Genomic DNA, 13,692 nt, shown 5'->3' with positions numbered 1-13,692 from the left:
GTTTTTATAAACTTTGTTGTTGTTATTTTGTGATTTTTGTATTATCTGCCAGGAATCCTCTACAAAGGAAATGGTGAAAATCAATTTATATCTCAGCAACCCCCAGTTGTCAGTAGTATCATGGGCAATGGAAGAAGACGCAGCATCTCCTGTCCAAGTTGTAACGGTCAAGCTGATGGTAATAAACTACTGGCTCCAGTTGCCTTAGCTTGTGGGATAGATGGAAGTCTTTACATTGGAGATTTCAACTACGTTCGACGGATATTTCCATCTGGAAATGTAACTAGTGTTCTGGAGCTAAGGTATGTTATACTCACATTTGGACCTTTTGAGTTGTGAATTACTGATGCAAACTGAAGTGTGGAATGGATTTCTGATGTTGTGTAAGTTAGGGCTTCCAAATGCTTTTGAAGCAAAAAAGTGGACTCAAAAATTTTAACATGTTGGAAATAGTATTTAAAACTGAAATGATGAAAATTTACCATGGTAAAATACCTTAACTCTGTAAATGCAAACTGTGAGAATTTGGTCTTCCCAGAGTAATTATTCTGTGGGTTTAAAGAGTGAGCCTATATAGTCAACGTGAGTGGACCTCTTCACTAATGATAGATTTAAATGTTGCCTTCTTTTCATCTTCTAACATCCTTTCTGAATATTTTTCTAATAATGTTTTTCTGTTCTTTTTTACTTGCTCCCACCAAGAAATAAAGATTTTAGACATAGGTAAGCATTTCTTAAAGAAGATTTCTATATTTCTAACTGTTCTTTTTTCTTTTTTAACAAATGAATGCTTATAATGGACAAGTCCTTTCTGAGATGTATTATTAGGAAAGGGGAGTATTTTTCAAAAATAATGAGTTCATATGTTTTAGTTATGTCAGCTGTCAGGCTGCATCGTCCTTTCGGATACAAGCTCCTATTTTCTCATCACTCTCTGTCCACAGCCAGGCTTCTTTTTATGCTTGTATGTGCCCTCCTGCACTATCCCTTCATGCCTTCTTGCTCCTGTTCCTTTGCTCACACTTCCGCTGTTTCTATCAAAACTCATTCATTAGTCAGATCCCCCAAATACAGTGAGAACAGCATATAACTAATAGAAGTATTACAGAAGTAGAAATTACAGAAGTGTAAAGTGAGTTCATTTCATTAGCCTTTTGATGCTGAGCCTTTTCAAGCTCACATTAAACAGATGCTTTTGTTTAAATGTGAACTTTTCTTAGTAATGAAAGCTGAAATTGTCATGTAATAACAAGACTCCAGCAGTTCAGATTGTGAAGTACGTGAAGATTCCATAAGGCTTGTCACAGAAACAAGAGTAATCAGAGGGGTTGTAGTGCAGCATTCATCTGTCCTGGCATAGGTACAATAGTGGCAAGAACAGAGGCGAGGAAGGTGGATGCTTAGAAGTGCTTTGCCACAGCAGCTGTCACTGAAAAGGAGACAAAAACAACGTTATGCTAAAGCCTTGTTGGATACATGAAGCCCTGCAAGACTTTGTGTCAGACTTGCTAAGTACAGGGCTCAGCAGCCCTGCAGGGTCTCTTTCACTCCTTTTTTGCTGTCAACCCTTTTCCTTCCTCATTTTTCAACAAGGAGAGTCATATCTCGGTTCTCCTTTAGACCATTTTTTTTTAAGTTCACTTAAATCTGAACCTTCTTTATAAGGACAGGTTTTATGTTCAAAAAATTATTTCAAGTGGGTTAGGCAAAAAATTCCATGACTAAATAAGACGTTTGCATCACTGCTAATAGTCAGAAATGGGAGGTGATGCATAGTCTGGCTGGTTTGAAGTTATTTTCCAGGTGTGACTCTGAGGTAATCTGATAATTTTAGATTTCATTATTAAGTTTAATTTGCATTTGTTGCACTACTTTTAGAAGAAATCCCTTGTGATAACACAAAGCTGTGATTACAGCTGTATAAGACATTGTCTGACAAATGTGTGGAATACAGAGTAATACTGAAAATGGGAATTTGGAATGGACAAAGGGGATTAAGGTGCTGGTGCGCAACGAGGTGTGTTTTGCTGTGATTTAGTGGTGATGGTCTCTCCTACCTCCAGCAGAGTTGTGGTCACAGTCTCAGCTCTGGCCTTTCAGAAACAATTCAGTGAGGGCAAACATTGGGGCTTCTCTCTTTTATTCATGTACATGTTCATAAGCTCCAGACAGTGACATTGTAATCATACCGCACAAATTAGGGTAACAGCATCTTCATAGGCTTGTGTAGCAGATACAAAGTGGGGGTTCCTCCTGAGGTAGGCAGATGCCTTGAAGACCATGGACAATGAGCACTGCAGCAGTGGTCTTGGAGCCCAGCAGGCAGGGAGGTGTTGAGCCCAGTGTACAGCCCAACATGGTCTACCTGAGTCTGAGTTTTCTCTCCCATCACAGGACGTTTTCCCAGCGTGAAAACTCTTAGGGTTTTGCTGCTCAGGGACTTCTTAAGCCACAAGTGTACCTTTATGTTATATCCCCTGACACCTCTTCGTTCCCTTGATTTATTTGACATTTTTTAAACATGTAAACTTTGAGCATCCACCAGATCCTGTGGCCATGGGTTCCCCCAGCTTCAGGACACACTGCGAGAGAAAATAGCTTCTTTTGCCTGGTAAAATATGCATTCACCAAGTAAAACAGATGACAAGCACTAAATACTAGCTGAGAGCTGTTATCTGCTCAAGCATTCACCTTTCCTCACCTACAGACATGGCGGTTCAGCACAGAGAGCAAATCTCCCACCTCAAGGTGCCTGTGCTCTAAATTAGGGAGACGCTGCAGGTCGAATTTATTCTCTAATCTACCAGTGACCTAACGTTTTTTCAGTCTGAAAGCTGAGCTGATGTCTTTATACACCCTGCTGCCTATGGCTGATTAATGCTGATAGGCATTCATGGAAGCAATTTTTAGAAGGACTTTGAAGACAGGGAGGTCACTTGTAGGCTATGGCGATATCCTGCAGAGAGACAGAAAAAAGTTTTCTTAGACCTAAAAACAGCTTTGAGGGCATATGGTTTAGATGGCATACATTGGATGGGAGAGTATAGACCAGGGCCAGAGCAGGAAGAGTAGTGTTTTTTTAAATTCTGCATGGAGAGTAATGCAAGTGATCTGACAGCTGAGGATTTAAAAGAACAGCATAAGCAAGATAAAGCAGTGAGAAACAGATCATGACAGCAGCTAAACAGTAGGCAGCACTTACAAGTAAGTTTTTCTAACATTTTACCATTTTGCATTAAGAAAGCCAAAAACAGGAATGGGAAAATGTGCAAGGTCTGGTCACTGAAAAGGCTTAAGCTGTGTGCACACATGCACGTGTGTGTGTGCTTTAAATCGTTAGCACTGTTGATTAAGTGCAGATAGAACAAGATAATTTGTAGTTGTTTGTCTTTATTGGACCATGTTGGCATGTAACCACTTGTTTTCCAGAGCCCTGTGCAGCAGCCTGGCAATACTGAATGAGCCCAGAAGCCACTGGCTCTGCATTTTACTTCTCTGTTCTTGTTATTGGTAGAGGGCAGAGCCTTAACATTATTTCAAACTACAACGAAATAGAAGAATCTCTGCAGCTTTGCAGGTGTTAGATACTTAACCCTGTGCTATTTTAGAGGTCTGCATAGTGTGCATAAATGTCTTCTGGCTAGGAAACATGGTTTTCAGTGGACAGTGATCTAGTTCCTCAGATTGTGCCTTGCTCCAGAGAATTGGTGGTTTGTTCCTAACGGCTAAAGCTACCTCAGCTTTCTGACCTTCCCTTGAAAAGAAACACCAAAGTTAAGCCTGCTGTATTGCCTCAGAAAGAAACCATTAGACATTACTTAAGACAAATTGAAGAGTTTATATTGATTCAATAATATCCTATGTGCTCTCAAACCTCAGGGTTATTGGGATTATTTTGGATAAAATGAGAAAATATCCTTAAATTGTCGTCTGTATTTTTTAATAAGGATGCACTACTTATTACCAGAACTCATCCTGACTAAGAAGGACTGTATCATTTTTGCTGGAATTAATTAAAATATAAATGTTTTCATATATATGAAGAGAGCAGCTTTAAAAAATCTTTTTTAGATATTTAAAAAAAAATGTTAGGCATAAATCATTTAGTTGATTTGATGACTCTTTATTCCAACAACTGAAAAATGCAATTTAGGCAATGTTAAATGAGTTGAAGAAAAGTACCTTAATTTAGATTATAGTAGCATAAGAAAGGACTTTATTTTAAATTACAATGAAATAAAATTTAATTCACATTTTGCTATGTGTTTATATGTGAAATGTCTGCAAAGTTTCTTAAAGACCAGAGTAATCATATAAATGGGTATAATTTAATTTGCAGCCCATGGAGATATAAATAATTTGTACACTATATAGTGATCGTATAAATGATCTCTTTGTAAATTAAGGTTCGGAAAATACCTTTAAACTATTTAGTGCATTGGCAATAACAAGTTTTTAACAGACAGAAATTTGAGTTAAGGCTCCACTTAATTGTTTTCAGGCATGCTGTATAGCATTCAGCTCTGTAACAGGGCTTTTTAAGAGGTGCTAATCACTGTGTATTTGATTTCATTAGTCTGCTTCACTTGATTTCTTCCTTCTGCACCAACATGTTTAAACTCTTAAAACCAAAGAAAATCCTATTTATGCAACACATTTTTCTGTGTTTTTGTAATTGGAGAGCTATAAAAATCTGTCCCTGCTAAAAGGCATCGTTTGTTCACAAGTTGTTCCTGTTGGTCTCTTGTTGCTTTTTCCAAGTGGCAGTACATAAAAATGTGTTACATTAGCACAGTTATGTATTTACAAAATGTGAAGTACAGTGTTCTGCGAACAGATGTTTGGATATCACCAAGACTGGTAGATACGTTTCAGCAGCGCTTTTGCAAACATCAGAAGTGGAACTGACTGTTCTGACACTGATTCAATCCATTAGGAGAGCATCTGAAATTACCTCCTGTGTTTACATGACCTTATTTCAGTTCTTCATGCCGTAAATTAGGTCAGGAATCCTAACTGCGGTGGGTTAAGTTTCTACGTCGTAATATATCAACCCAAAAGGTACTCTCCAGGGTAGGTTTTTTCACCAGCAGGGGAGAAAAGACAGTAATTCTCAATTATGTAGCACCAGTGGAGAGGCAAAGTGTACGTTTCTGGGAAAATGGTTAGCAATATATATTTTCACTGTAATAAAGACTGTGTTGGCATAGTTAGTGGTTTTGTGCCAATGTGTACAGTTGTTTGAAATATGACTCTGTGTTAAGGAAAACGGAAAAGCTCCGCTCAGTGTTCTGGTGGAAAAGATGACATTTCCTAATGCGTTAAATCATGCATGTCACGTCTTTGAAAGCAGTGGATTAAACAAATACTTATGAAGGATGTCTTATCTCTTGCCTGTGAACTAATAATATGAACTCTGCCTTATCTGTTTATGAATTATATAAACCGTGCACCCCAGCAGCCTTATGTAAATTATAATAAAACGGAGAGGATGATAACAGCAACAAAGTGTAAGCTAGGGTTGGGGTCATGCTGCAAAGTTTGAAACTGAACCAAGGTTTCAGTCAACACCAGTTCTAAGACTCCACTGTTTTGATGTGGCCTATTATGGCGATGAGAAGTGTCTCTATAGCATTGTAGACAAAATCGAATTTTCTGTCCCAAAAGGATGACTAGTCTAGGTTGGCCTGCCTCTGACACAGGAAACAAATGAAAACCGAGAAAAGCTTTGGGGCCATGACCTCTGCTGCATAAGCCCAGAGCACCAGCATGATTGTTAACTATTTATATATTAGTACAGACTGTGTGTGAACTGAAATCTTTTCTTCTTGGTCCGACGTTGGTGCAATTAATTACAGCACAAGCAATGTGTAATTCCTTTTTACAGCAGCAACCCAGCCCACAGATACTACCTCGCAACTGACCCCGTGACAGGAGATTTGTACGTTTCGGACACAAACACACGCAGGATCTATCGGCCCAGGTCACTCACGGGTGCGAAAGACCTGACGAAAAATGCTGAGGTAATAGGAGGAACCGGGGAGCAGTGCCTGCCCTTTGATGAGGCAAGATGTGGTGATGGAGGCAAGGCGGTGGAGGCAACTCTCATGAGCCCTAAAGGTAAATATGAAAGTTCAGAGATGGGCACGGTCACGTTTAATACAAGAGTTGGTTCAAAAATGTAGTTTCGCATAATTTTTCCCAACGGGGAAAACCATTGAGGAAGAGAGCTGCAGGAGAGCCGGGTTAATTTTATAGTCAATATGTGGCTTTCATGGTTATTGAGCACTTTAAAATGCTCATTTAGATTATGTGTTTGGCAAACAATGGTGAAGATGTAAAATCAGTGTTGCATGTGGTCCCACTTACCCAGTGTTTCAGGTTAACTTAAATGCTAGGCCTTTTTCTGCCCTTAATATACACACCACTATATACATACCACTCAGGCCCGTAGTTATAGATAATATATTAATAGCTGGCACAAGAAACTAATTTTTATCCTCTTCACTGAAGGAATAGCAATCGACAAGAATGGGTTAATCTACTTTGTTGATGGGACCATGATCAGAAAAGTGGATCAGAATGGCATAATATCCACATTGCTTGGCTCCAACGACCTGACCTCAGCACGGCCTCTAACCTGCGATACCAGCATGCACATCAGCCAGGTACATGTTAACAGCCGCTAATTGAGAAAGCAAATCTGGGGCTAGAAATGCAAATGCAGCTTCCTTGCCCATTAAAATAAAACTGGGTGGAGTGTGTAATGAATATTTAAGAGGAGAATTTGTGGAGAAAGAAACCTATTCCAAGGATGTGAATCTCAGTGTATTCTCCTAGCTATAAATGCTGCTGTATTCAATTTTTCTGCCCATAAAGTTCAGTTTAGTTTAGAACAGCAAAACCATCAGCAGGAAATGTTAAGTCCAGTAGTAAATACTGGAAGAACGACAGATATATTAGAATTGTATTGGCATGTCGATGTTTTCTGAACTACTAATAGCCTACTAGGGTGAATGAGAGGATATATATATAATAGAGCAATTCTTTTTTTGTCTCAACAAGTTTGTATAGGTAAGAAGAGATGTCACTAGTGCTGTGTTTAGAAATGGAGCACAGTCCAGTGTTTCATAGTCTGGAATGTAGTAAGTTATTTTTGCTGGTGCAAAAAAATGACTACTGTCCATGAACACTAGACTGATAGCTCTCTTTATTTTTATTTATGCATTGGTGATACAAACAAGTATGGCACTTATTGGAGGGGAAATTTGACCTGTATTATAGTTCCAATGCTGCTGTTTTTCAATGAAGCAGTCATCTGGAAACCTGTCCCCTTACCTCCCTGAAATCTTTCATTTGCTGCATTTCTTTTTGTACAAGTCTTTTTGTCTTGATTGGTTACAGCAGATGAAAAATATCCGTACAGCATTCTCTAAAACTGAAGGTGAATTCATTCATTTCATTTAAGGTGCACTAGTGAACTGCGTAGTAAACCACTTCTCTTTGTTAAGGTTCGTCTGGAATGGCCTACAGATTTAGCTATCAACCCAATGGATAACTCCATTTATGTTCTGGATAACAACGTAGTTTTGCAGATCACCGAAAACCGTCAGGTTCGCATTGCTGCGGGGAGGCCAATGCATTGCCAAGTACCCGGAGTGGAGTACACGGTGGGCAAGCATGCTGTACAGACCACATTAGAGTCAGCAACTGCCATTGCAGTGTCTTACAGTGGAGTACTTTACATTACAGAAACTGATGAAAAAAAGATTAATAGGATAAGACAGGTTACAACCGATGGAGAGATCTCATTAGTTGCTGGAATACCTTCAGAGTGTGATTGCAAAAATGATGTCAACTGTGACTGTTACCAGAATGGAGATGGCTATGCTAAAGATGCCAAACTCAATGCCCCTTCCTCTTTAGCTGTGTCTCCAGATGGCACGCTGTATATTGCTGATCTGGGAAACATTAGGATACGGGCTGTGTCAAAGAACAAACCCTTATTGAACTCAATGAACTTTTATGAAGTTGCTTCTCCAACTGATCAAGAGCTTTATATCTTTGATGTCAATGGTACTCACCAGTACACTGTGAGCTTAGTCACTGGAGACTACCTGTACAATTTTAGCTACAGTAATGATAATGATATTACTGCAGTCACAGACAGCAACGGGAATACTCTTCGTATCAGACGGGACCCCAACCGGATGCCAGTAAGAGTGGTCTCTCCTGATAACCAAGTCATCTGGTTGACGATAGGCACTAATGGATGTTTGAAAAGCATGACAGCACAAGGACAAGAGCTTGTTTTATTTACCTACCATGGCAACAGTGGACTTCTGGCAACTAAAAGTGATGAGACTGGGTGGACCACTTTTTTTGAGTAAGTACATAAAATAAAGCTAGATGCTGTATAGTTCTATTGAGCTATACAGCACCACTTGAAATATTGCTAAAGACTGGTAAGTAAATGTGAAGATGACACTTAATATCAAAAAACACTGGAAGATACTTTTCGTTTTCCAGGCTGTCCACATCTATCTTATTTATTCTAAGCATTGGGTCTGCGTAATCTTAAATTCATTATTTTCAATTTATGTTTTATACATTAAAATAATTGTGAGACAACATCTCACTCTTGTCAATAAAGTTGTAACTCAGACAACTACGATTTTTACATTTGCATGAGAAACTAGATTTTTTATCCTCTTTGCTCATTAGATTGACATTGTTCTGCAGCAAATACTGACAAGAAATGTGCTTCACTGCTAAACGTTTTTTTCTTTATTTTTTTAACATCTTTTCTTATTACATGCCTGCACTTTCTTTTACCCACAAAAAGCTGGGTGGATTTTTTTTTTTTTATTTTTTTTTTTGAAGTGGTGAAAGCTTGTTTCCCTGAGTGGCAAATATCCAGGACCATCTCCTGGATGACATGACAAGCTTTCACACAGGTGGACCCTGGGTGGAGGAATCTGAGAAGAGAAAGCAAGATCTTGGGGGAAATACCATTCCTGTAGGAATAAACTGAAAACACAGACCACCAGCAGTGTGTGGTATACACGCATGCAAACACAACAGTGAGAGATACTAGATTTTTAATTTTACCAACCTCTGAAAAATCTTTTAAGTTAATTGTTTCACCCTGTGTAAGTCATTATATCATAAACGCCTGTTCATAACATTAGCAAAAAGTTTTACGGAATCCTCAATTACATTGAAGGAGGAAGGTCATGACAGTTTATAGATAAACTAGTAGAACCTGACAGTTCAGATAGTGCCTTTAAAGGCAGTTTCATCCCCTAATGAACTAGACTACAGACTGATATGCCAAGCAAAACATATCAAAAATACAGCTTAAAACACAATTTATTTTAATAAAGATTGATGTAAAATTAACACTGATTTTTTGCAGTTATCTCAGTCAACTGGAAAATAATGTGTGTTCTTAAATCACTTGAAAGACAGATGCCATGGTTGGGTAAAAATGTGTCTGTGAAGGAGTGGAAGATGTAAAGTTAGTAAGATAAGTAAAAGCATTAGAGAGCCCTCAGCTGAAGTATTCAGGATTACAAAGGGCATCATGAAAATCCAGTAAGTCATTCTTCTTTTTTTTTTTTTCCTTCTTTTCTCCTATCTTTTAGATGAAATGCAGTAGCAACTGCTGCCAAGGTCAGGGCCTGAAAAAAGCTTTCAATTCAACACACATGATAAAGAAAATAAAGTGCTGGTGTCAGGCAGCGGCAGCAAAGCCAAACATCTGTGTTCTGAGATAACTTCACATTTATGTCAGTGTACATTTGGCCGAGGCAGTACACAGGAAGGCTATGAGCACCTGTATCTACTCTCCAACCTTTACATTTGCCCATCAGAGACACGAGAGCAGCAGGTGCTGCTTCACTGCATATTGTGTCCTGAAGTGGAGACACGGCTAGAAGTGCTGATTCCTAACAAAGACAGCAGGTGGAATGGCACTGCTGCCAGTTTTAAGGTATTCTTACAATAAGCTGCAAGTTGGCAGGCCTTTCGGAGTGGGCACGATACCAAAGCATTAGCGCACGTCTGTAATATTTAATTGTGCATTTGTGCATTGCTGCGCATCTTTTTAGGTCCTGCCAAGAGGACACAAGCACAGCGAGGTTACACAGAGGAATGAGAGAGGCACAGAGGAATGAGAAGCTGTTCAGTCAGGAGGGCATGTGTTCTCAGTCCCGGGAGTTAGCCGTGTCCTATATGCTGAGAGACCAAAGCACAGCTTCAGATGGGCTGTAAATACTCATCTATTTCCACAGAGTAAATCCAGTATTTAACTGTGACACACAAAACCCACTTGTTTCCAATATGTGATTTGGGCAAGGCAGTCAATTTGGGGGATAGTGAAGTCCCTTACTGAAATTAAGGCATCTGTTGGGTACAGCAGGCACTTCAAATCATGCTGGCATTCATACTGAATAATTGAGGACCCAGAGTTTTAATCAGGGCAGTAATTTCTCACCACGATGTGTGTAGTTTTTGCGTGCCTACTGTGGTGCACTGCAGAAGCAGCTGATGGCTCCTGAATGTATTGTCATGGTGTCTGCAAGATCACAAGAAAAAAGCAGATACTCTGTTCGCCAGTAAGCGTTTTAAAGGCCTGTATTTTTCCTCATAGGAAGAATTTATGCTACTGTGTGTCATGAAATAGATAGTTATTTACTGAGTTTGTAAATAGCCCTCTTTCACATCTGGTCTGCTTTCGTGCAGGCTTTCTGGTCTGTGTTAGGTATGTCCAGCTGGCTTGCACAGAACCCAAAGGGCAGGCTATTCCCCTCAGAAAGTATTAGTATTATTTCCAAGCTGCTGTTTATGCACTTCCTAAACAATTGCCTCGGACCAATGTCTCATTATAAGTCCCAGGCTGAAATAATTATGGAGAGAGCAAAGCAATTTCATTCACCCCAAATCTGCAAGTGTATTAGGCTTTTGCAGAAGCAAAGATATTAATCTCCTCTCTGTATCCATGGTGAAGAAGTAATCTGTTTAATTGCAACACGGAAGATGGAGATTAGACATTTGGAAAAACTTCACTGTGAAGATTTTGGAGCCCTGAAGCAGACAGACAACAGTGACCCCTTACCCTTCACAGGCTGTCTTTAAGAACAGATGAGACATCTTTGAGGACTAACTTGGGAAGAACAGATCCTGCCTTGGGGTAGGGTCTGGACCATCTGACCTCTCAAGGTCCCTTGCAGTCATGTTTTCTATGATGCTCTGTACAAGCTAATACCAAATATAAAAAATTGTGCTGATTATGTAAAGCTACAGGGAATGAGCAAAAAAAAAAGCACCGAGTTATTTTTCTTGCCAAAACAGCATTCTTAAAGACATCCATTGGGTATCAGAGCTGCTTACTGTTTTTGGACATAAAATCCCCATACACTAAACTTGTGTCTGTGTACTTCCCTTTTGAAGAAAAAGTAGATAAAAACGAGACCATTCTGCATCTTTTATTCTGGGATCAGCAAACATTGTTTTGACTTTGCTTTTCAGTGGTGGTGATTTGTAATAGTAAATCTGCCTTCAGCTGGATTTCCAGAGGCTTCTGCATCTATTGCCGAAGTGGAAACCATGCATAGTGTTCAGGGGCTTGTGTTGGAGTGACATGGTGTGTGTGTGTGTGTATCTCAGCCCCAGCTTTTGGCATTTTTACGTTGGTAGGTAGGATGGGCTAAAAATTCTTCAGTTGAACATTTTTCTGCTGAAAAAAATGAAGTCCTGTTAAAGCTATAAGGTTTCCCTAGGATGCCTGGATAGGAATAAGAAATGAGGAGAAGAAATTGTTCTGACTTTCTTGTTCTATTTTGGTAATAGCAAAATATTTCAGTTTCATTACTGGATACATTTTCTTTTCATATAGGAGTTTGTTTATGTATTTTATTTACTTTATTTACTCTATATTATTACTCAGCTTCTCAAAATATTTTGGGAAGGGAATAAAGTTTATATTCCATTGTGAATTTAGACTTTCTTTCAACTCAGACTTAAAACCTTTCAACTGTTAGAATTTCCAATGGAATAGAAATGTCATTTTTCATCTGTGATTATGGCTGGGTTGTTTCACCATTTGGTGGTCATGCATCTGCTTAAATGGCAGAAGTTACAGTGGAGTAAAAATGCTGCATTTCTAGTAATAAAAAGATCAGTCTTCACAGCCAATTCGGTAATAGCTTTGTTAACTCTTGTACAAATCTGTACAACTGCACCATGGATTCTGCTGAGTTCTCAGTGATGCGGGAGTAGATTTAAGACAACTATTTAATTTTTTGTTAATTTTTTGGAGCAACTTTTTGGTGAAAAGAGGAACCTTTGAAGAAAATACTGCATCCCAAAATTGGCAATCGCTGCCCTGGCACATATGACAGCATCTTTTTGTGTTGTCCTTCTTCCCTACAATCTCAGTCACACCAATATCAGAGCCAAAAAGAAGTTTACTTTTTATTTTATATCATCTGGACACTAAATGATCTAGAGTTTATTTTATTTAGTCTCCACTTTGCCTGAGGGAAGGACTGGCATACAGGAAATACTTGTTTTATTCTATGTGGTTTTCAAAGTGAAAATTACAAGTGCTTGTAATCAGAAGTGAACTCCTAAGAAGCCCCGAGGTGCCCCTGTGCAACTGGCTCAGCGGTGCAGGAAGGCAGAGCCCCCAGCCTGCCATGCCACGTCTCCATGAACGCCCTGGTGTGCCAGCACTTGCCAGCCAAGTCAGCTGAAAATGCTTCAAAAGCTCACTTAAAAAATAAATTAATTAACTAATTATTATTATTTTTTCAAAAAAAAAAAAGCAGTGTGCATACAAACTGGCACCTGAGTGGTCTCTTCCTCACAGACGGCTGAGGACAAGTTGTGGTCAGCCCAGCATCAGGTGGCCGGGATCCATTCCCAGTGGTCCCGGCCTAGGTGTGTCTGCAGGCTCCTTTGTAAAGAGGCAAAGCGCTCAGTAAGTTTCCAAAGGCAGCAAATGCTACAGTTCCACACATCTACATTTTCTTTCATTTATGCCTCGTGCCCCCGTTTCCCTGAGAAGTGCAGACAACATAGCGATCGCCTTTGGCTTCCTCTTCCCCCTTTAGCTAATCTGAGGTAACTTTGCTCCCTTAGCTGTGAATTCTTTCCAGTAGCCACTGATTATTATCTCTTTCCTGTCTTCTCCACTCTTGCCTCGCTCTCCTTTTGGGAGCAATGTCAGCAGGCAATATCTGATCCAAACTAAGATGCCTCCTCCTCTTCCCTGCGATTTCACTCCCTTTCTTCCAAGTCTCTTTTTGGCTCTCCAGACCCTCCCCTCCAACTGCATTTCCTTACTTCCTTACCTCGTATCTTGCTCCTTGCCATGTCTCCTGTCATTTCTCTAAGGCGTGTTTGGCTTCCCTGCCTTTTCCTTTCCCAGAGGTGCATTTCTTCTCAATCCCCTCTTGTATCTCTTGACAGTCCATCCAATGTTTCCCCGGGCACTTCATGCCCTGAGCTCATTTGTCTTCTCATTCCTCTCCTCCCTCTCTCGCTCAATTCCTGTCTCCAAGGGAATGCAACAGAAATCAAAGAGAGTGACATTAGCAGGCAGAGCTCTTACAAGTTTACTTTGCTCCCACAGTTAAATTAATGAGCTTTCCAGCCCTTCCAGAAAGGCGGTGAAATTGTGCAGAC

The 13,692-nt window shown here is 39.7% G+C and overlaps 1 protein-coding gene across 15 annotated transcripts in view; it reads left to right on the top strand.

The window, feature by feature from the left end:
- The window catches only part of TENM3 (teneurin transmembrane protein 3), a 416,659-nt gene that overhangs the window by 373,313 nt on the left and 29,654 nt on the right, over positions 1 to 13,692 (top strand). For 13 of the 15 annotated variants that reach the window (XM_032186162.1, XM_032186160.1, XM_032186159.1 and 10 more), the window contains 5 exons: positions 53 to 302; positions 703 to 723; positions 5,888 to 6,120; positions 6,514 to 6,668; positions 7,512 to 8,386. In XM_032186162.1, the coding sequence (XP_032042053.1) occupies positions 53 to 302; positions 703 to 723; positions 5,888 to 6,120; positions 6,514 to 6,668; positions 7,512 to 8,386 (1,534 nt within the window). The remainder of the gene's footprint in view (positions 1 to 52; positions 303 to 702; positions 724 to 5,887; positions 6,121 to 6,513; positions 6,669 to 7,511; positions 8,387 to 13,692) is intronic. The other 2 variants (XM_032186156.1, XM_032186164.1) reach the window with 1 other exon arrangement.

Source organism: Aythya fuligula, chromosome 4 (genome assembly GCF_009819795.1).
Source record: "Aythya fuligula isolate bAytFul2 chromosome 4, bAytFul2.pri, whole genome shotgun sequence".
Classification (NCBI taxonomy): Eukaryota; Metazoa; Chordata; class Aves; order Anseriformes; family Anatidae; genus Aythya; species Aythya fuligula.
The sequence above is the reverse complement of the archived record's forward strand: the minus strand, read 5'-3'. Positions and strand labels throughout refer to the sequence as shown.